The sequence below is a fragment of the Cyprinodon tularosa genome, unplaced genomic scaffold (genome assembly GCF_016077235.1).
Source record: "Cyprinodon tularosa strain WSP-4 unplaced genomic scaffold, ASM1607723v1 ctg1098, whole genome shotgun sequence".
Lineage (NCBI taxonomy): Eukaryota > Metazoa > Chordata > Actinopteri > Cyprinodontiformes > Cyprinodontidae > Cyprinodon > Cyprinodon tularosa.
Window position 1 is genome coordinate 119,008 of NW_024037891.1, and position 20,768 is coordinate 139,775.

General features: G+C 40.8%; 1 protein-coding gene and 2 non-coding genes across 3 annotated transcripts; all 3 read right to left on the bottom strand.

Moving 5' to 3' along the window:
* Positions 1–9,599: 9,599 nt before the first annotated feature.
* rpl10 (ribosomal protein L10) lies at positions 9,600–15,947 on the bottom strand. Its single transcript, XM_038294313.1, has 6 exons — positions 15,844–15,947; positions 14,678–14,736; positions 13,537–13,644; positions 10,303–10,441; positions 10,062–10,224; positions 9,600–9,805 (listed from the first exon to the last, which is right to left on the bottom strand). The coding sequence occupies exons 1-6, from the start codon at positions 15,864–15,866 to the stop codon at positions 9,650–9,652; spliced, it is 648 nt and encodes a 215-aa protein (XP_038150241.1). The 5' UTR covers positions 15,867–15,947; the 3' UTR covers positions 9,600–9,649.
* On the bottom strand, positions 9,875–10,007 carry LOC119789450. Its single transcript, XR_005281591.1, has one exon. It is a non-coding gene; the product is annotated as a small nucleolar RNA SNORA70 (small nucleolar RNA).
* LOC119789442 lies at positions 13,712–13,844 on the bottom strand. Its single transcript, XR_005281590.1, has one exon. It is a non-coding gene; the product is annotated as a small nucleolar RNA SNORA70 (small nucleolar RNA).
* Positions 15,948–20,768: the final 4,821 nt, after the last annotated feature.

Below are 20,768 nucleotides of genomic sequence, written 5' to 3' on the forward strand. Positions count from 1 at the left end.
AAATGGAGCTATATGCTTAGAGAATGATTGATAAAACTCAGCAGATAAACCATCTGTGCAGGGGGATTTATTGGCCTTGAGTGCATTAATGCACTTAGAAATTTCCTCCACGGTAAAAGGGCTGTCACAGTAGTTTTTATCTTCTACATCAATAGTTTGTACATTTTTTATTTTGTTAAGGAATGATTCTGATATCTCTTTATTATATTTTGAGCTGTATAAATTAGAGTAAAATTTAGTACAAAAGGTTGCAATTTCTTTAGGATTGTTTGATATAATGTCATTGATATTTAGTTGGAAAATAGAGTTTATTCTTGATCTGTATTTTTCAAGTCTAAAAAAGTAAGCAGAATTTTGTTCTCCTTCTTCCAGCCATCGTTTCCTGGATCTGATGAAGGCACCTTCAGCCTTGTGTTTATACAAAGCATCCAGTTTATTCTGATTTTCTATTAAATTTAATTTATCTACCTCTGAAACTTCTTCTTGGCATTTTAGGTAATAGGAGGAGATCTTGCTTATGACTTCTTCCTCTTCAGCTTTCTTTAATTTAGAGATCTGACTTCCGTAATGTCTTAAAAATTTGCTAATTTCAAATTTGAGAAGTTCCTATTTGTTGCAAAAGGACCCTTCCTTGTTAGCCTTATTCCAATAATATAAAATTAATTTATTAATATGAGTTTTAACCACATCATGCTTTAGCAAGGAGTTATTTAGTTTCCAGTAAGCAAATTTATACGATGTATTATCTGGGGTATAAATCTGGATGCTAATGCGAATAGCTCTATGATCTGTAAGAGGGGTGGCAAGTATGTTAACATCGATATTGTCTTTGTTAATATATTTGGAAATAAGCCAAAAATCTATCCGGGATTGTCTGGAACCTATTTTATTGCTCCATGTAAAGATTTTGTCATCTGGGAATTTTTCTCTCCATATATCAACAACATTAAATTTCTCCATAAAATTTTTTAAACTGGCACTGAATGAGGACTGCGGCTTAGGGGGCCATCTGTCCATCGTATTGTCTAAGGCAATGTTAAAGTCCCCACCAATTAAAATGATTGAGTTTGGGTATTTGGCAAGCCAAAAAGTAATTCTGTCTTCTAATGATTCAAATAGTTTGTTGTTTTCCGTTATATTATTGTAGCCATATATATTAACAACAATAAAGGTATTGTTAAGGCATTCAATTACTGAGCAAATGTAATGACCTAGAGTGTCGCAAACAGTATGTAAAACAGAACCAGAAAAATTATTTTTAAGTGTGGCGACACCAGCGGAGCGCTCAGATCCGTGAGATAACCACATATCATTTCCCCACTGGGATTTCCAGAAATTAACATCAGAAGATGTAGAATGACTCTCTTGAAAAAAACAAAAATCTGTTTTAAATTGTTTGGCAAATAAGAATAATGCTTTGCGTTTACCTGTTTGTCTTAACCCCTGGCATTGAGAGATACAAATGAAACGGACAGAGTTATTTAAGAAGAATAACAGAGAATAAAGAACAAGAACTACACTTTTATGATAAAGTGGAGTTCACAAAGGAAGGGGACCGATAGCTGCACGCTTTAAGTAGTAAATCGGTAAGAGGTCTGACTAAATTTTTATAATACAAGAGAGATAATTGAAAAATAGCACTTTGCTATCTATTTTGGTTTGACTATGGTACTTTAGGATCTTACAACAAGAACAAGGTAAGACTTCATAACTAAATTATATATTGCCTAAAGGAGAATATATAATGTTCAAAAGAAACGGGAAGTGAGAGTATAGTGTAAAACACATTTAAATTGTAAATGAAAAGGTGAAATTATCCTTTCTAAGGATTCGTTGAGAGTGAAGGAGGGAAGACTTCTGATCTGTTGATAAATCCACGACCTCCAACGAAGTACGCTGGTTTACCTTCCTTGCGGGCTTTGTCTATCAAGGGCCAAAGTTTATTGCGTCGTTCTCTGTCATCCTTGCTCAGGTCCTCAGTGAATCTCAGTTGGTTGTTCTTCAGGTACGAAGATGTCTTGGCTGCTTTCCATATTGCATCCCTGAGGACTCTGGAGGAGAACTGAATGATGATCCCTCTAGGTTTGGTGTTACCTGTACGTTTGGCTCCAAGACGGTGAACAGTGTCGATGGCATCAGGCAGCTTGTGTTTATGTTCTGGTATAACTGACTGGCAGATTTCTATCACTTTTCTTCGTATGTCTTCTTTCTCAGTTTCTTCAGCTCATTGTAGTTTGAGATTCCACCTCCTGGAATATCTTTCCAACTCATCAAGCCTCTGCTGGTAGTTATCCACACGACCTTCTTCTCTTGTAACTCTTTTTTCCAGATCATTCACTTTCATCTTCACATCATTCATTTCAGCGCATACAAAGTCAATAGTCTTTTTGAGACCCTCAATCTTTAGCGTGTTCTCCTGCACCATGCTCTCTAGATTGTCAGAACGGACGTTTATCAGCGCAGACAGACTGGATATGATCTCATTTGTAGCAGAAGGCTCCGGGTTGCTGCGATCATACATAACCTTCTTCGGTGCTGGCGATTTCAGAGGTGTAACAGGTAGGGCAGGAAAGTCGGTAATTTCTTCCTCATTCAAAGTCAAAGTTAAGGGGGCAGCTGCGTAGTTGTGGCAGTTATCAAATAATGCGTTACCGGTTGAAGCACTAGCCACGTTAGCTTCGCTAGCCGTCTCAGACGCAGGCTTGGACTTGGATGTTTCTAGACCTCTTTTCGCTCCTTTCTGGTTCGGCATTTTGTTGTAAATAATATGTATTATGTTGTCTATGTTGTCTTGTAGAGAATCAATAGTGCTATTGTTTATATAGTCAGGGCTTTACCGCGTTTTATGAATTTTATGTGCAGATCTCGGTAGCGAGCGTCTCCTCACTCCGCCATCTTGAAGCGGTGCCTCCTTTCTTTCTTTCTTCTTGTTTAATGGCGGTTGACAAGCAACTTATTGGTGTGCATTACCGCCACCTACTGGTAAGGAGTGTGGATCAGGACGCAACCTAAAAAAAAAAAAAAAAAAAAAAAAAAAAAAAAAAACTAAATCCTTTCTATCAGTTTAGTTTTCTTAAGAAATCTTAATAAATGACGTAAATATTCAGAAGAGGAGCAATATCCCAACATATCTGATATTTTAAATTGTAACTTATTCTTTAGAAGTCGATATTCTAATTTCCTTCTCTCCTCAGAGTACTTTGGACAAAACAACAAAACATGTTCTACTGTCTCTTCTTGAAAACAAAATTCACAATTTCCTGATGGATGTCTTCCCATTATAAATAATGTACTGTTTAAGCCTGTATGACCAAAACGTAACCTGGATATGATATTATCTTCTTTTCTACTTCTTCCTGTTCCCCTCATTACCCCAACTTTCCTTTGAATGCTATAAAGCCATCTACCAGTCCTTTCCTCCTCCCACTGCTTCTGCCATCTTTCCTTAACCTTTTGTTTTATAATAGATTTTATCTCCTCTTTACTAAATGGAATCAGTATCTCAATGCAACTGTTTTTTGAAGCTTGTTTTGCATATCTGTCTGCCAATTCATTTCCTATTACTCCTATATGAGATGGAACCCATGTAAAAATGACAATTAATCCCATGGTCTGAATTCTATAAAGTATTAACTGAATCTCCAATAGAAGGTCTGGTCTACTATTGGAATGATTATTTTTTATTGAATATAACGATGAGCTTGAATCAGAGCAAATTAAACTTCTTAAAGGACGAACATCTTCATTCCAACTCAAAGCCAAAATATTCCCATCATTTCCCCTGTAAACACTGATACGTCATCAGAAATCCTCTTACATTTTTTAATATTAAATTCTGGGACGATAAATGACACCCCATTGTTGTTACTTAGGCTTTTAGATGCATCTGTATACACTTGAACATAACCAAAATATTTATTTTCTATATATGATTGGACTGAGCAAGATTCTGAAAAATTTCCTTTTTCCCTCTTCTTCAACAATGATAAGTCCACAATGATTTCATTAAATAGAGATGGATGAACCAGTGGCAGAGGAACTGTATCACTCATTTTTATGGATGATAACTGAAAATTTTTAACATCATTTTCTATCTCCCAACCAAAGGATTTTAAAGTCTTTTTCCCTTTTTCCCAACTAGGTTTTAAAATTTCTTGACATGGATGGTTTTTATAATGACCCTTTAAATAACTCCAGTAAGATAATCTTAACTGTAATCTTCTAAGGTAAAGTGGTATTTCCCCCATTTCAACTAACAGAGCTGAGATCGGCGTTGTTCTGATGGCTCCTGTACACAACCTCAAGGCTTGAAACTGAATAATATCTAATTTTTTAAGAAGTGTTTCTAATGCTGATCCAAATCCCAGACTGCCATAATCTAATACAGATCTTCTTAAACCCGTATATATTGATTTTAACGCTTTCCTCTCAGCGCCCCACTCTCTCCCCACCAAACACCTCATAACATTTAAAACTCTTTTACACTTGTCTACTACTTTTTGAATATGACTACTCCAGGTCAGTTTTTCATCCATCCACAAACCCAGAAACTTAAACTCCTTTACTCTTTCTAAATCATGTTTATACAAATACAATTTTAAATCACTAGATACTTTCTTCCTGGTGAAAAATAAAGTCTTTGTCTTATCTATTGAAATTTTAAAACCCCAATTATATGACCACTCTTCTATACTATAAATTGCTTCTTGTAATTTTTTAACTATAAATTTCAAGTTCTAACCTCTCTTCCAGATTGCTCCATCATCAGCAAATAATGAACAACCCATCCCACTCTCTAACTTATCAAACATATCATTAATCATAATAGAGAAAAACAAAGGACTCACAATACTTTCTTGAGGTGTTCCGTTTTCAACAAAATATTTTTCTGACAATTGTTGACCTATTCTTACTTGTATAGATCTATTATGTAAGAAATCTTTTATCCAATTAAACATTGATCCTCTAACCCCCATTTTTCTTAATTTAATTAAAAAACCTTCTTTCCACATCATATCATAGGCTTTCTCTATGTCGAAGAAGACAGCCACCACACTCTCCTTATTAACTTGTCCTTTTCTGATTTCATGTTCTAAACACAAAACAGGGTCCATAGTACTTCTACCTTTTCTGAATCCACTCTGAAATTTTGACAAAAACCCCTTTTTCTCCACAAAATAACTCAGCCTTTCATTTATCATTCTTTCCATTATTTTGCATATATGTGATGTCAAAGCAATGGGCCTATAACTTGTAGGATTTGACTTCTCTTTCCCTGGTTTTAAAATTGGAACTATAATTGCTTCCTTCCATGCCACAGGTAAATAACCCTCTTCCCATATCTTATTAAAGAAATCTAATAATATCTTTTTAGATGAATTACTAAGTTTTTTAATCATAATATAAGAGATATTGTCTTTTCCTGGAGAATAATTTTTTGTTTTCTTTAAAGAGTTGTTCAATTCAAATAATGAAAAGGAATTATTCAATAGATCATTATATTCTGTATCTACTTCTAATAAATTACTATTTTCCTTAATAATAGAAGCTCTTCTCCTTATTTCTTCTATATTTAAGTTTTTGCTACTATGTATTTCAACAAATTTCCTACCCAGCATATTTGCCTTGTCCTCATCATTTAGAGCCATTTCATCTCCATTCTTAAGAACTGGATAACCATATTCCCTTCTAATTCCATTCATTCGTTTAATCATTCCCCAGATTTTTGAAATATTTGTTTCCCTTCCTATTGAATTACAGAAATTTCCCCAATAAACCCTTTTAGCACTTTTTACTGTTCTTTTAACCAAAGCTTGTGACTTTTTATATGCCAACAAATTCTCAAAATTTTGATTTCTCTTTAATAGTCTAAAAGCTTTATTTCTAGATTTAATTGCCAAATCACATTCCTTTGTCCACCATGGAACTAATTTTCTCTTATATTTTCCTTTTTTCTTTTGAATCGTTCCTCGGGCCGCTCCTAAAATAGCTTCGCAGATAGAAGAATTTATGCTATCTATATCCAAATTTAAATTAACCTTTAGCATTTTTCCATCACTTATTATTTTATATTTTTCCCAATCAACATTTTTAAAATTTAATTTTTCTATATTTTTATTAACAACTTTCTCTATTTCTAAACCGATTTCAATAACAATAGGATAATGATCACTTCCTAATGTTGATTCTTTTAAAACTTTCCAATTACTAATCCCAGCAAAATTGGCTGATACTAGAGTTGGATCTAGAGCTGATTCATTTCCATTTCTAATATAAATTCTTGTCCCTTCTCCATTATTAATACAGACCAATTGTTTCTTATCCATTATTTGTTCTACCACTTCTCCGTTTTCATAATTTTTATGACCCCATACAGTGCTAAAAGCATTAAAATCTCCACAACAGATTAGACTTTTTCCTAGATTTTTAAACATTTCCTCTATTTCATCTAAACTCAATTTTTTACAGGGATTATAAAAGTTTATTATCCTAATATGTTCTTTGTTAATCCAAATTTCCACAGATACCCATTCTAAAGATGATCCTTTATCTACAAACCTATATTGAATCCCTTGCTTAACAAATATTATACAACCTCCTCCACTTTCTTTCTCCCTATCCCTTCTAATGCTATCATATCCCGAAATCACAAAATCTAGATCTGGTCTAAGCCATGTTTCCTGAACACTAATAATATCTGGTTTAATTTCCAAACAGTTTATATATCCTTTCAATTCTTGACCATTTGCTATTAAACTTCTTGCATTCCATTGTAAGATAATCATTGAGTTTTTCCTCCACCTTGCTTTCCATCCATTTCAAGCCTTTCATTTATTAGTTCCCAAGATAAATCCTTCACGGCCAAAAATTTTTCTGCACCTTTCACTATAATTTTTATTTTTTCCGTTTTACTTGATCAGTACAGTTGATTACATATGCCATGAATAATATTAATTTATCCATTGTGATCTCCATTCCAGATTTTGAAGTTTGGCTGGGGTCAGCACTTGTGCTAGACATTACTTGTTGACTTTTCTGAACCATTCTTTTCTCTTGAACACTTTTTGCTGCCTCTGCATAAGTGATGTTTTTAATTGTTCTCAGCTGTTGAATTTCTGCTGCCCTTTTCCTTGCCTCACAACCTCCATATGCCACATTATGTTGACCCCCACAGTTACAGCATTTCATTTGTACATCCACTCCACATTCATCATATCGATGATCTCCTCCACATTTGGCACATCTTTGTTTCCCCTTACATACTGCTGCGATATGACCATACCTTTGGCATTTAAAACATTGCAAAGGGGGAGGAACATATGGTCTTACAGGAAAACTCATAAATCCAATTTTAATTTTATCAGGAAGGACTTCTCCTTGAAACTCCAAAAGAATCGATAAGCTCTCTATTTTTTCTCCATTTACATGCTTTTGCAATCTTTTCAATCTCCGAACTTCTCCCCCCTGTATATTCTTTTTGAGTCTTTCTAAATCCTCCTCCAGCGGAATATCAGTGATAACACCACGTGACACTCTATTTTCTCCAACAATTAGTTTCTCACTAACAACTTTTTTGCAAATGTTGTCAATCTGCATGCATTTATTCTTTTGATCTTCAGATTTGCATTTTATCTACATGTTTCCATCTCGTAATGTTTTAACAAATTCCACTTCCCCTAGTTTCTTTTTTATTTCCCTTGAGACTTGAATCGGGCTCAGGTTAACATTTATATCTTCGTTCCTGAATTTAAGTATTACCTTAAATTCTTCGTTTGTTACTTTTTTCCTGACTGCTCTGTTTTCTTCATCAGAGCTGTACTCTTCCAAACTTCGTTTACTGTTCTGGCTACCAATTACTCTATCCTCTCTCAGAACCTTCGCCTTCCCTCTACCTCTTCCTCTTCCTACCGATGTCCACTCATCAAAATCCATGTCATCCTCACCACCCCCATCTGACTTTGTTGCCATCCCGATCCAGTCACAAACCAGTTTATGTCAACCGCCTTCTCTCCGCTTGGTATCAGCCGCTCGTACACCTGGCGTGCTACCATCCACGTGTCCTCACCGCCCAGTCCAAACCTCCTCCTAAAGGACAAACTATATTTATATCCCCTGATTAATCCTGATTAAAAGAAACCTTTAAGTTAACTTGATCCTGGATCAGATCAAACCAGCAGGAACTTTTCTCTTTATTTAGTTTCATATTTAGAAACTAAAACATTCCTGCTTGATCAGGCCAAAAAAAACAATAAATATGCAGAAAAGATGGTTAAAGGTTTTCTATATTTCTGCTTCATCATATAAACCTGCTGCTTTCTCATTTAATCATGTGAATTAACTGTCAAAGCTCTCTGAGCGGTTACTGCAGCCCGGCAGGAAGAGTGAATCTGGCTGTTAATGAGATTTACACATTTTACGGCAGTTCTAATCCAAGAAAAACAAAAAGAGTGTTAAAGTTTAAAGTTGGTTAAAGTTTAAGCAGCTTCTCTGGCTCCTCTGCCACCAGTTTTAATCATGGAGTCCCAGAAGCGAACAGGAAACATTTTAGTGAATGAAATGAGCCAAAGAGCTGCAGGTCGCAGAGCTTCGGTCTAACGACAGGAAACGGATCCAGCTTCAGGATCTCTGAAGCTTTAAGTTTCATTCAGCTTCATTTCTGAATCACAGTAAAACTAATAGAAAAACTTCAAACAGAGAAATCAGGCGTGGTTTCAGGGGCAAATATCACAGTAATAATCAGTTTTATTTCTGCAGAACAGGTCAGAACCAGATTCACGGGGACATTGGCCCCCCGTTAGCCTCCGTCCAGAAACGCCCATGTTTACAGAGAGTTGATAAATGGTTCTCCTGTGGTTTAGGGGTCAAAGGTCAGTGCTCTGACACCTGATTCAGTTCCTGGTTCTAGTTTCTAGAATCTAGTTTGGAACAGAAAGATTCAGACAAAATCTGAAGCAAAGTCAGGAGAAAGAAGCACCATCGGTTCTTTCTTCATGGTCTTAAGCTTTACTTTCTGTGCTTAAAAGTAAGTTTTATTTCCATATTGGTTGATTTGTTTTGCTGTAGCTCATACGGACAGACCAAGCGTCTGCCTTTACGTTTTTTTAAATCTTATTTTCATTGCAGTGAGTTTAATTAAATTGTGAACTTTCTAAATATCAAATCTTTAAAATTTCTCCATAAACAGGCTAAAGTCCAGCAGTCTAAATCACCCAAACTGACATGAATACTTTGTCCGCAAGATGGCGCTGTACAGCAAATGGAGCATTGCCACTTTATCTCAGAATAAGGTTTCTTCCTGAGTTTTTCCTCTCCACCATCACTACAAGCATGCTTAGAGAGGAATTGCTGAAGAGTCAATGAGTCTCTGATCTGACCTTAGATGACATGTTTATTGGAGCTATAGGAATTAACTGAATAGAAGTTTTAGCCATTTCAATAATCTGATGGCGCCCTTAAAGGCCACGCCCCCTTCCCTGATGTCAGAGGCTGAACTGTTTGATGGGTTTAAAATGAAGTAGTCAACATTTCCTCCTGTTTCAATCCTTCAGCCAACAGATTAGATGATTTTATGCAAAAAGTAGAAATAAAAGCAAAGCAGATCTTTTTCTGAACCAAATCAGTTTATTGTCGGTCACAGAGCGCGCACAGGTTAGTTGGCGTGCAGAGCCTTCCAGCGGGACAGGGGGCCTCTGCTGGGGATGTATTTCACCCCACAGCCATCAGGGATCAGACGCTTCTCCGCCATCATGTCATCGAAGTCACAGGCATTGAACTTCGTGAAGCCGTACTTCTTGGAAATGTGGATCTGCAGATCAGAGTGATGACATCACTACACGCTCACAGCAAACATCAGCAGTAAAGAGGAAAATGGCGGGTTTGTCTCAGCGGTCCCTTAAAGCCCCCGGCACCTCGCAGCTGAGGACTTACACAACCACAGAGTCACTGTCTGCAGCCTTTGCACACCGGAGCCACACTGCAGCAGAACCGGTCGGCTTAATAAGCTGCAGAGCAGAACCGGCAGGTTCTGCAACCAGATGACATCCCTTCAGCTGGGACTTTACCTTCTGGCGTCCGGGGAACTTGAACTTGGCTCTGCGCAGAGCCTCCACCACATGCTCCTTGTTCTGAGCCTTGGTACGCACAGACATGATCACCTGGCCGATGTGGACTCTGGCTACGGTACCCTGGGGTTTACCGAAGGCGCCACGCATTCCCGTCTGGAGCCTGAAGAGATTCAGACGGGGAAAAAATTACCCAAAACACTCAAAGAATCCAAACAGCGGCGCCGCTTTGATGGCTCACCTATCAGCTCCAGCGCAGGACAACATCTTGTTGATACGGATGACGTGGAAGGGATGCAGCCGCATGCGGATGTGGAAGCCATCCTTACCGCAGGTTTTCACCATGTACTTGTTAGCACAGATCCGGGCGGCCTCCAGAGCTATGGAGAACAGAGCAGAAGGTCAGAGGAGAGAACAGAGCAGAAGGTCAGAGGAGAGAACAGAGCAGAAGGTCAGAGGAGAGAACAGAGCAGAAGGTCAGAGGAGAGAACAGAGCAGAAGGTCAGAGGAGAGAACAGAGCAGAAGGTCAGAGGAGAGAACAGAGCAGAGGGTCAGAGGAGAGAACAGAGCAGAGGGTCAGAGGAGAGAACAGAGCAGAGGGTCAGAGGAGAGAACAGAGCAGAGGGTCAGAGGAGAGAACAGAGCAGAGGGTCAGAGGAGAGAACAGAGCAGAGGGTCAGAGGAGAGAACAGAGCAGAGGGTCAGAGGAGAGAACAGAGCAGAAGGTCAGAGGAGAGAACAGAGCAGAAGGTCAGAGGAGAGAACAGAGCAGAAGGTCAGAGGAGAGAACAGAGCAGAAGGTCAGAGGAGAGAACAGAGCAGAAGGTCAGAGGAGAGAACAGAGCAGAAGGTCAGAGGAGAGAACAGAGCAGAGGGTCAGAGGAGAGAACAGAGCAGAAGGTCAGAGGAGAGAACAGAGCAGAGGGTCAGAGGAGAGAACAGAGCAGAGGGTCAGAGGAGAGAACAGAGCAGAAGGTCAGAGGAGAGAACAGAGCAGAAGGTCAGAGGAGAGAACAGAGCAGAGGGTCAGAGGAGAGAACAGAGCAGAGGGTCAGAGGAGAGAACAGAGCAGAGGGTCAGAGGAGAGAACAGAGCAGAAGGTCAGAGGAGAGAACAGAGCAGAGGGTCAGAGGAGAGAACAGAGCAGAGGGTCAGAGGAGAGAACAGAGCAGAAGGTCAGAGGAGAGAACAGAGCAGAGGGTCAGAGGAGAGAACAGAGCAGAGGGTCAGAGGAGAGAACAGAGCAGAGGGTCAGAGGAGAGAACAGAGCAGAGGGTCAGAGGAGAGAACAGAGCAGAAGGTCAGAGGAGAGAACAGAGCAGAAGGTCAGAGGAGAGAACAGAGCAGAAGGTCAGAGGAGAGAACAGAGCAGAGGGTCAGAGGAGAGAACAGAGCAGAGGGTCAGAGGAGAGAACAGAGCAGAGGTCAGAGGAGAGAACAGAGCAGAAGGTCAGAGGAGAGAACAGAGCAGAGGGTCAGAGGAGAGAACAGAGCAGAGGGTCAGAGGAGAGAACAGAGCAGAGGGTCAGAGGAGAGAACAGAGCAGAAGGTCAGAGGAGAGAACAGAGCAGAGGGTCAGAGGAGAGAACAGAGCAGAGGGTCAGAGGAGAGAACAGAGCAGAAGGTCAGAGGAGAGAACAGAGCAGAGGGTCAGAGGAGAGAACAGAGCAGAGGGTCAGAGGAGAGAACAGAGCAGAAGGTCAGAGGAGAGAACAGAGCAGAGGGTCAGAGGAGAGAACAGAGCAGAAGGTCAGAGGAGAGAACAGAGCAGAGGGTCAGAGGAGAGAACAGAGCAGAAGGTCAGAGGAGAGAACAGAGCAGAAGGTCAGAGGAGAGAACAGAGCAGAGGGTCAGAGGAGAGAACAGAGCAGAGGGTCAGAGGAGAGAACAGAGCAGAAGGTCAGAGGAGAGAACAGAGCAGAAGGTCAGAGGAGAGAACAGAGCAGAAGGTCAGAGGAGAGAACAGAGCAGAAGGTCAGAGGAGAGAACAGAGCAGAAGGTCAGAGGAGAGAACAGAGCAGAGGGTCAGAGGAGAGAACAGAGCAGAGGGTCAGAGGAGAGAACAGAGCAGAGGGTCAGAGGAGAGAACAGAGCAGAAGGTCAGAGGAGAGAACAGAGCAGAGGGTCAGAGGAGAGAACAGAGCAGAAGGTCAGAGGAGAGAACAGAGCAGAGGGTCAGAGGAGAGAACAGAGCAGAAGGTCAGAGGAGAGAACAGAGCAGAGGGTCAGAGGAGAGAACAGAGCAGAGGGTCAGAGGAGAGAACAGAGCAGAAGGTCAGAGGAGAGAACAGAGCAGAGGGTCAGAGGAGAGAACAGAGCAGAAGGTCAGAGGAGAGAACAGAGCAGAAGGTCAGAGGAGAGAACAGAGCAGAAGGTCAGAGGAGAGAACAGAGCAGAAGGTCAGAGGAGAGAACAGAGCAGAGGGTCAGAGGAGAGAACAGAGCAGAAGGTCAGAGGAGAGAACAGAGCAGAGGGTCAGAGGAGAGAACAGAGCAGAGGGTCAGAGGAGAGAACAGAGCAGAAGGTCAGAGGAGAGAACAGAGCAGAGGGTCAGAGGAGAGAACAGAGCAGAAGGTCAGAGGAGAGAACAGAGCAGAAGGTCAGAGGAGAGAACAGAGCAGAAGGTCAGAGGAGAGAACAGAGCAGAGGGTCAGAGGAGAGAACAGAGCAGAAGGTCAGAGGAGAGAACAGAGCAGAGGGTCAGAGGAGAGAACAGAGCAGAGGGTCAGAGGAGAGAACAGAGCAGAAGGTCAGAGGAGAGAACAGAGCAGAGGGTCAGAGGAGAGAACAGAGCAGAAGGTCAGAGGAGAGAACAGAGCAGAAGGTCAGAGGAGAGAACAGAGCAGAGGGTCAGAGGAGAGAACAGAGCAGAAGGTCAGAGGAGAGAACAGAGCAGAAGGTCAGAGGAGAGAACAGAGCAGAAGGTCAGAGGAGAGAACAGAGCAGAAGGTCAGAGGAGAGAACAGAGCAGAAGGTCAGAGGAGAGAACAGAGCAGAGGGTCAGAGGAGAGAACAGAGCAGAAGGTCAGAGGAGAGAACAGAGCAGAAGGTCAGAGGAGAGAACAGAGCAGAAGGTCAGAGGAGAGAACAGAGCAGAAGGTCAGAGGAGAGAACAGAGCAGCAGCCCACTTGTTGCAGCAGACCCACATTACACACATTAGCGCCACCTCAAGTATTGGAAATGTTTATCTATAGTTTAAATGTAAATCCCTTTATCTGCCTACATCCCCCAGAATGCTGTGGGGTTTGGGACTACAGCTCAGTGAGCTCACACTGCTTCCATCCAATATATTTTCCACTTATATTTTTGGTTTTATTTCTCTGCTCTTCAGTGTTTATCAGACGTTTTCCTCTAAAGTTTTTTCTCTCCAAGCACCTGGAATGAATGGATGAATAATCAACATGCAACCATTTTGTTGAGAGGCACCTGCAACAGGCGGGGGAGGGGCCCCTGAGGACAAGGACGGTTCTTACCTTCAGAGGAGAGCTGCTCGTACTCATCAGAGACCATGTGGGCACACAGAGGGAACTCATCCACTTTGGCCTTCTTCCTTCCCAGGTCAAAAATCCTGATCTTAGGATCTGAAATAAGAGGAAACGTTAGAAGACTGGATCCGTGCAGAACAGAGGATTTCATCCATAGGAATCGGTTTGTCTCAGCGGTCCCTTAAAGCCCTCGGCACCTTGCAGCTGAGGACTTACACAACCACAGAATCACTGTCTGCAGCCTTTGCACACCGGAGCCGCACTGCAGCAGAACCGGTCGGCTTAATAAGCTGCAGAACCAGCGGCTGGACGCCACCGATGACTGTCCTTTGGTTGGTTTGCTCCAAATAAAGTCCAGATTTAACAGGAACTGGATCAATTAATTCCCCAGGAACTGCCTTCATCCATTCCTTCCTATATCGTGTATAAAGAACCTCATAGTAGGAGCCTTTAAAACACAACTACACCTTTAATTTGTCCTGAAACCACCAGGAAACAAAAGCTTTTAAAGCAGTTGATCAAAATAAAGCAGATGTGATCGACATTTTCGCACATTGGAGAAATTCTCGCACGACTGGAGAATCGCACCGAAAAGGGCAAAAAAAAAAAAAAAACAGTTTACTCCCGGCTTAACTTTAGTAAAGAGACTCCTTCCGTTGAGCGACCCACTTAGCACAGGAATTATACAAACATTGAAAATATACATTTTACATTTAAGCTTAGTCTTTTTCATCTGTAAATCTGCTCTACAATTCAGAAGCCTTTAATTTCAGCTGGTTTAAATCTTTAACCGGTCTGCTATAAAGTATCTGATCATTAATCAATAAAATAAATCAACCAGTTAATCAGGTCCTACTTAAGTGCCTCAGTTTCACCTAGGCAGGAAGGATTAAAATGCTGACAGAAACCAAGCGGTCAAATAAAACGGGCTTTCTTTAGTTCAAGGGAGCATCGGCGTTTGGGACAAAGGATATTTTTAGGGAACCTGGAGTCAGGGGATCCCTGCAGCACCTCCCAGACCTCAGGAACTTTAAGATCTTGATTGAAAACATAAAGATGAGGTAGACCCGAGCAAAGCAGCGGGTCTCTGTAATAAATTAAGGACAGACGAAGTATTAGCGGCTCTCACCAGGAACTCCTCTGCAGAAGCGAGACTTGGGGTAAGGCTTGTTCTTGCAGTAGCGGTAGCTGAAAGACAGAAGACATGGTTCAGTGGCAGCCCTAAACCTCTGCTGACATGAGCATCAAAGTCTTTACACCCATTTGATATCCTCAGAAATATCCCTGAGGGAAAACCACAGCTGTTAGCATCCCGTTACCTAAAGAACCCTTTGGTGAAACATGGTGGTGGCGGGCAAGCAGGACAGTCTGCCTGTGATCCTGAATGGAGGACACCAACCAAAGCAGCCTGCTAAAACTGGTGTAAGGCAGTGGTTCCCATTATAATGGTGCTCAGGGACCCTGGAGGTTTTAGATACGTCTCTGTTTCAGCTCTTCTCAAACCAGGACTGCTGCTCTTCTACAGTTAAGCTCTACAGAAGCCTGTTAATCATCTGGAACCAGCGGGATGGGTCCCTGAGGGCCGGTCTAATGGAACACATTTAAACGCTGTAGAAAGGTCTAGTCAAAGCCCAGAAGTGAATCCCACTGAATAGACTTCAGACTTTAGGTTAACTGCTGTTCTTCAGGGAAAAAACAATCCAGTCTGATCCATTATGGCACTTCTTATAAGATATAAAAGCTTTATTAGCTCAGATAATGTTAGCTTCACACTGACCGTCCCTTTCATGTCCAGGATTTATGCTAACATGCATGGAGGGCTGTGAATACTTCTGCAGGCTAGTTGATTCTGATAATGCATGAGACCTGCTGACATATAGAGACATGTAAACCTGCATAAGGTGGGAAATATTTACAAGTTTAACTTCACGTGGAAATTTAATTAAAATACTTTTAACTGAAGCTGTTCATCCTGTTAATAAGCGATATAAAATTATCAAACTAATAAAGATTAAGAACTTCTCGTTCCCTCATAAGGCTATGCTAATGCTAAATTCCAGTTAGCCAGCTTTAGCTTAAGGCCTCGGACTGAATTAAAGATTCAAACCGGCGGCAGCTGCTCCTAAAGCCGCCGGCGGAAGGTTAGGAGGCCCGCCGGAGGGCCGGTCTCTCCGCGGTGAGGCCGGTCTCTCTCCTCCCCCCCGAGGCCGGTCTCTCCGCGTGCAGCAGCCTCCCAGCCAGCAGCCATTTTCCCCCTGAACTCCGCCTGATGTTAGGAAGCAGTCAGAAACTCACCAGCGAGCAGGTCGGCGGCCCATGGTGGCGATCTGTGATTAATAAAAAAACAACCAGTTACTTTGATTCAATCTAAACCCACTTTTAACTAATAGAACATTAAATATGTCGGTTAAAGCGGCAGAGCCAGAGAACGTGCTGCCGCCACGGACTCACCTAATGGAGGAAAGGAAGTAGAAACTACTTCCGCTACGTCATAAGAACGGAGGGCTGATGGGTCGCATTTTATTTTCTTTATTTGGAAGATATTTTAGGGTTTTGAAGGTGTTTTTAGCATAAAACTATTTTACACAAAGATTTTATTATTTTATATAAAATGTGCTTAAATTGATTAAATAGGAAAATAGGAACTGGAAGAGCAAGTGCGCCCTCTATTGGCAAGTTAATTCAGTAAACGTATAGGCTAAATAAAACACAAACTATTCTTAATAATATTTGCACTACTATTACTTCTAAAATGTATAATTTATTTTTTTAAATTCTTAAAATTTGGAGTTTCTAATAATGATCTATAATGTGATTTGGTGTAAAATTGTAAATTTCAAAGACAGAATTTGACTTGCAACAGCAGGAGAAGGTAAACAGATATAATGATGAGAGCACAGAGCTCATAGCCTCTGAATTAATGTAAATAGAAATATAAACCCCTTATTATTCCCCAATGGATCAACTATTATGAATGACAAAGCTCATTTAATATCTTTCTTTCTTTCTTTCTTTCTTCTTGTTTAATGGCGGTTGACAAGCAACTTATTGGTGTGCATTACCGCCACCTACTGGTAAGGAGTGTGGATCAGGACGCAACCTTAAAAAAAAAAAAAAAAAAAAAAAACTAAATCCTTTCTATCAGTTTAGTTTTCTTAAGAAATCTTAATAAATGACGTAAATATTCAGAAGAGGAGCAATATCCCAACATATCTGATATTTTTAATTGTAACTTATTCTTTAGAAGTCGATATTCTAATTTCCTTCTCTCCTCAGAGTACTTTGGACAAAACAACAAAACATGTTCTACTGTCTCTTCTTGAAAACAAAATTCACAATTTCCTGATGGATGTCTTCCCATTATAAATAATGTACTGTTTAAGCCTGTATGACCAAAACGTAACCTGGATATGATATTATCTTCTTTTCTACTTCTTCCTGTTCCCCTCATTACCCCAACTTTCCTTTGAATGCTATAAAGCCATCTACCAGTTCTTTCCTCCTCCCACTGCTTCTGCCATCTTTCCTTAACCTTTTGTTTTATAATAGATTTTATCTCCTCTTTACTAAATGGAATCAGTATCTCAATGCAACTGTTTTTTGAAGCTTGTTTTGCATATCTGTCTGCCAATTCATTTCCTATTACTCCTATATGAGATGGAACCCATGTAAAAAGGACAATTAATCCCATGGTCTGAATTCTATAAAGTATTAACTGAATCTCCAATAGAAGGTCTGGTCTACTATTGGAATGATTATTTTTAATTGAATATAATGATGAGCTTGAATCAGAGCAAATTAAACTTCTTAGAGGACGAACATCTTCATTCCAACTCAAAGCCAAAATAATTCCCATAATTTCCCCTGTAAACACTGATACGTCATCAGAAATCCTCTTACATTTTTTAATATTAAATTCTGGGACGATAAATGACACCCCATTGTTGTTACTTAGGCTTTTAGATGCATCTGTATACACTTGAACATAACCAAAATATTTATTTTCTATATATGATTGGACTGAGCAAGATTCTGAAAAATTTCCTTTTTCCCTCTTCTTCAACAATGATAAGTCCACAATGATTTCATTAAATAGAGATGGATGAACCAGTGGCAGAGGAACTGTATCACTCATTTTTATGGATGATAACTGAAAATTTTTAACATCATTTTCTATCTCCCAACCAAAGGATTTTAAAGTCTTTTTCCCTTTTCCCAACTAGGTTTTAAATTTCTTGACATGGATGGTTTTTATAATGTCATTTAATATCAAGCTGTAAAGCAGAGTATAAAGGAATTATCATACAGCATATTCGGGTAAAAATTTATTATTCTAATTAAATAGAAGACAGCAGCCTATTCACGGAGCAATGTTAAAATGCAGTATGTAGGACTGCCCTGACAAACACTCATGGAGAAGCTAAAAATTGCAAATGGACTCTAAAATCTGAGATACAGCCTAACTCACTCCTTATGGGAACAAGTCAAAATTTGTAAAGACATTAAATTCATTGGGAGCCACAGAGATTATAAAGTGTAGCAGTAGCTGAGAAGAAGGATCTGAGATTGTGCTTTTTTGAGCAGCTATCAAAGCATCTACACTTTAATTTGTCATTGAAGGAGCTCTTTGAAAGTGCTTGATGTGTGAGACAAGAGACACAGTCCATCAGTTATGCTCTGTTTATCACAGACCCTCTGTCTCCAACCAACTGTCCAGAGGAGATCCTCCTAATGAGATCATCCAACTGCTTTCTCTCAGCTGCAGATAACTCTAGCTCAGCCTAACGTTAGCAGAGAGCCAAAAGCAGAGGTTGTTCACAGGCACTAGTTCTGCTAATCTAACACAAACCTGTACCTGACAGCTTTCACAGCTGTGAGTGGGACTGCTAGTTAAGGGTTAGTGGTTAGGGCGCGGTTGGGGATTGGGCCTACATCCTTCACCTTTTGACTTAAAACATCATCTGGCAGTAAAATGAAAAGCATCATCAGCTGTCAGGATGTGTGAGATGTTGTAACTGGACCATTAGAGGGCAGCATTGCCCCAGGTATGGAGTGTGCAGCTCCAGTAGAGAAGCAATGAGCTCACATCTTCAGTCCAGTAAATGAAAGGCAAATGTTTCCAGGAACATGAGGAAAAATATCCTCCTCTTCTGAACAACAGCATCATTCGTCACCTGATTCCTGAGGAACCATCTGAAGGATGCGCCTCAGCAGCTCTAGCATCACTTTCAGGGTCTTTGTATTTTGCTGGTGTTTGAGGAGTTTAAAAGCGCCAGGCCATGTAGGGCAACCTGTGAGAGCCTCAAACACAAAGCCGATTAGTCACACAGGAAGGCCGTCTGAACTTTGGCTGGGATTCCTGTACAGCTTCATGTGAAGGTCAGCTGTCAGCTTCCTATCTTCTCCGCCTTTGCTGTTTTGACTGTTTCTCCTAAAGACGTTTCCTGTCTCAGAGCCTGAAGGCCAGCACAGGCCGTGACTTCATGGAAAAGAACACGAACCAAAAAAGGTCAGAGGATACTCATTCTGCTGAACCATGACAGAGATGAGCTCACAGTTATAAACACAACATGGAGACAGAAGAAGGCCTCTGGTCTCTGACACAGCACTGAGGGGAAAACGTCCCATTCTAGTCTCTAACACAGCACTGAGGGGAAAACGTCCCATTCTAGTCTCTGACACAGCGCTGAGGGGAAAACGTCCCATTCTAGTCTCTAACATAGTGCTGAGGGGAAAACGTCCCATTCTAGTCTCTAACACAGCACTGAGGGGAAAACGTCCCATTCTAGTCTCTGACACAGCGCTGAGGGGAAAACGTCCCATTCTAGTCTAACACAGCACTGAGGGGAAAACGTCCCATTCTAGTCTCTGACACAGCGCTGAGGGGTAAACATCCCATTCTACTCTATAACATAGTGCTGAGGGGAAAACGTCCCATTCTACTCTATAACATAGTGCTGAGGGGAAAACGTCCCATTCTAGTCTCTGACACAGCGCTGAGGGGAAAACGTCCCATTCTAGTCTCTGACACAGCGCTGAGGGGAAAACGTCCCATTCTAGTGTCTAACATAGCACTGAAGAGAAAACATCCCACTCTACTCTGTGAAAAAGGCTGCCTGACAGTTTGATGTGTTGAGCCCTTTAAGGGGCGGGGCTTAGGGCACCGCTGTGTAGCATGTAGATGAGGAAGGTGAGAGAAGGAAAAAGGAGCAATGGAGTTTACCGTTCTCAGTTTGTGGATTCTGTCCTGCTGTTGCAGTTTGTTGTCACCTTCCTTTTGATGTGTGTGCGTGAAATGCAAGTAAGTAATGTCAGAAGTCAGTGACATTGTTTGTTTAATGAAGTATTTCAGTTTGCTTCTAGTTTATGACATGTTTTATTTATGTGCACACTTAAGAGTTAAATAATGTGGTTTGCTTATTCATGCGGTGTATTTAGTTAGAAAAGAGATGTTTGTACTAATATTGCAGTTTATAATGTGAGATATCAGTTTAGTTATTTGTTAAGAATTATTCAGACAGTGATATTATATTTTTGTTGTCTTTCTAGAAAAACCATACACATTGATATGGAAATTAATGAATAAACTGCAAGGACAAGTTTGACCTATTGGAGTACGACTCTGCTTTCTTGGGAGTTCTAACCGGACTCACCACAGCGATCTGAACTTTCCTACTAGCAATTAAAGTCCCTATTTTTCATTGGTCCTTCGAGCCGGATCGCAGATTGCTGTTTAAAGATACAGAACCCAGAGTCAGAGACCATGGACACTCGACCCAAAAGGCGAACGTCAGTTCCTTCCTACCTATAAGATTATGACCTAAGTGGAGCTGGAGCTCAGAGTAGATTCCGAACAGCAACTGCAGGGGAATTTTCAGTGGAGAAAATGGCACAAGAACGTCCAATTATCAGATCTCCATCACCGCCCATTAGCCAGAGCTTCGACTCGATGAACACGGAGGATGATGAGGAGCAAGAACGAGAGCTTTGTCAATCTATGGAGCAAGTCACCGGGAAGCAGCAGACCAACCAAATTCCTGAGTTTAGTGCTGCTCTCCAAGAGATGCGCCAAGAAAATGCTGAGCTTCGTAAACAGTTTCAGAGCCTGATGGTTGCTATACAGTCCCAGCCAGCATCCCATCAGCCTCTGTTCCCACCTCCTCCATCTCAAAGTGTTTATAGTGGTGGTTATGGACATTACCAACCCCCTACCAATACTC

What these genes read in the sequence shown, in the direction of transcription:
- rpl10 (XM_038294313.1), bottom strand. Translation starts at nt 15,866, where the DNA reads ATGGGCCGCCGACCTGCTCGCTG. An exon ending in GGCCGCCGACCTGCTCGCTG is followed by an intron (nt 14,737 to 15,843) that starts GTGAGTTTCTGA and finishes TCTGTCTTTCAG; the next exon opens with CTACCGCTACTGCAAGAACA. An exon ending in TCCTGCGCTGGAGCTGATAG is followed by an intron (nt 10,225 to 10,302) that starts GTGAGCCATCAA and finishes GAATCTCTTCAG; the next exon opens with GCTCCAGACGGGAATGCGTG.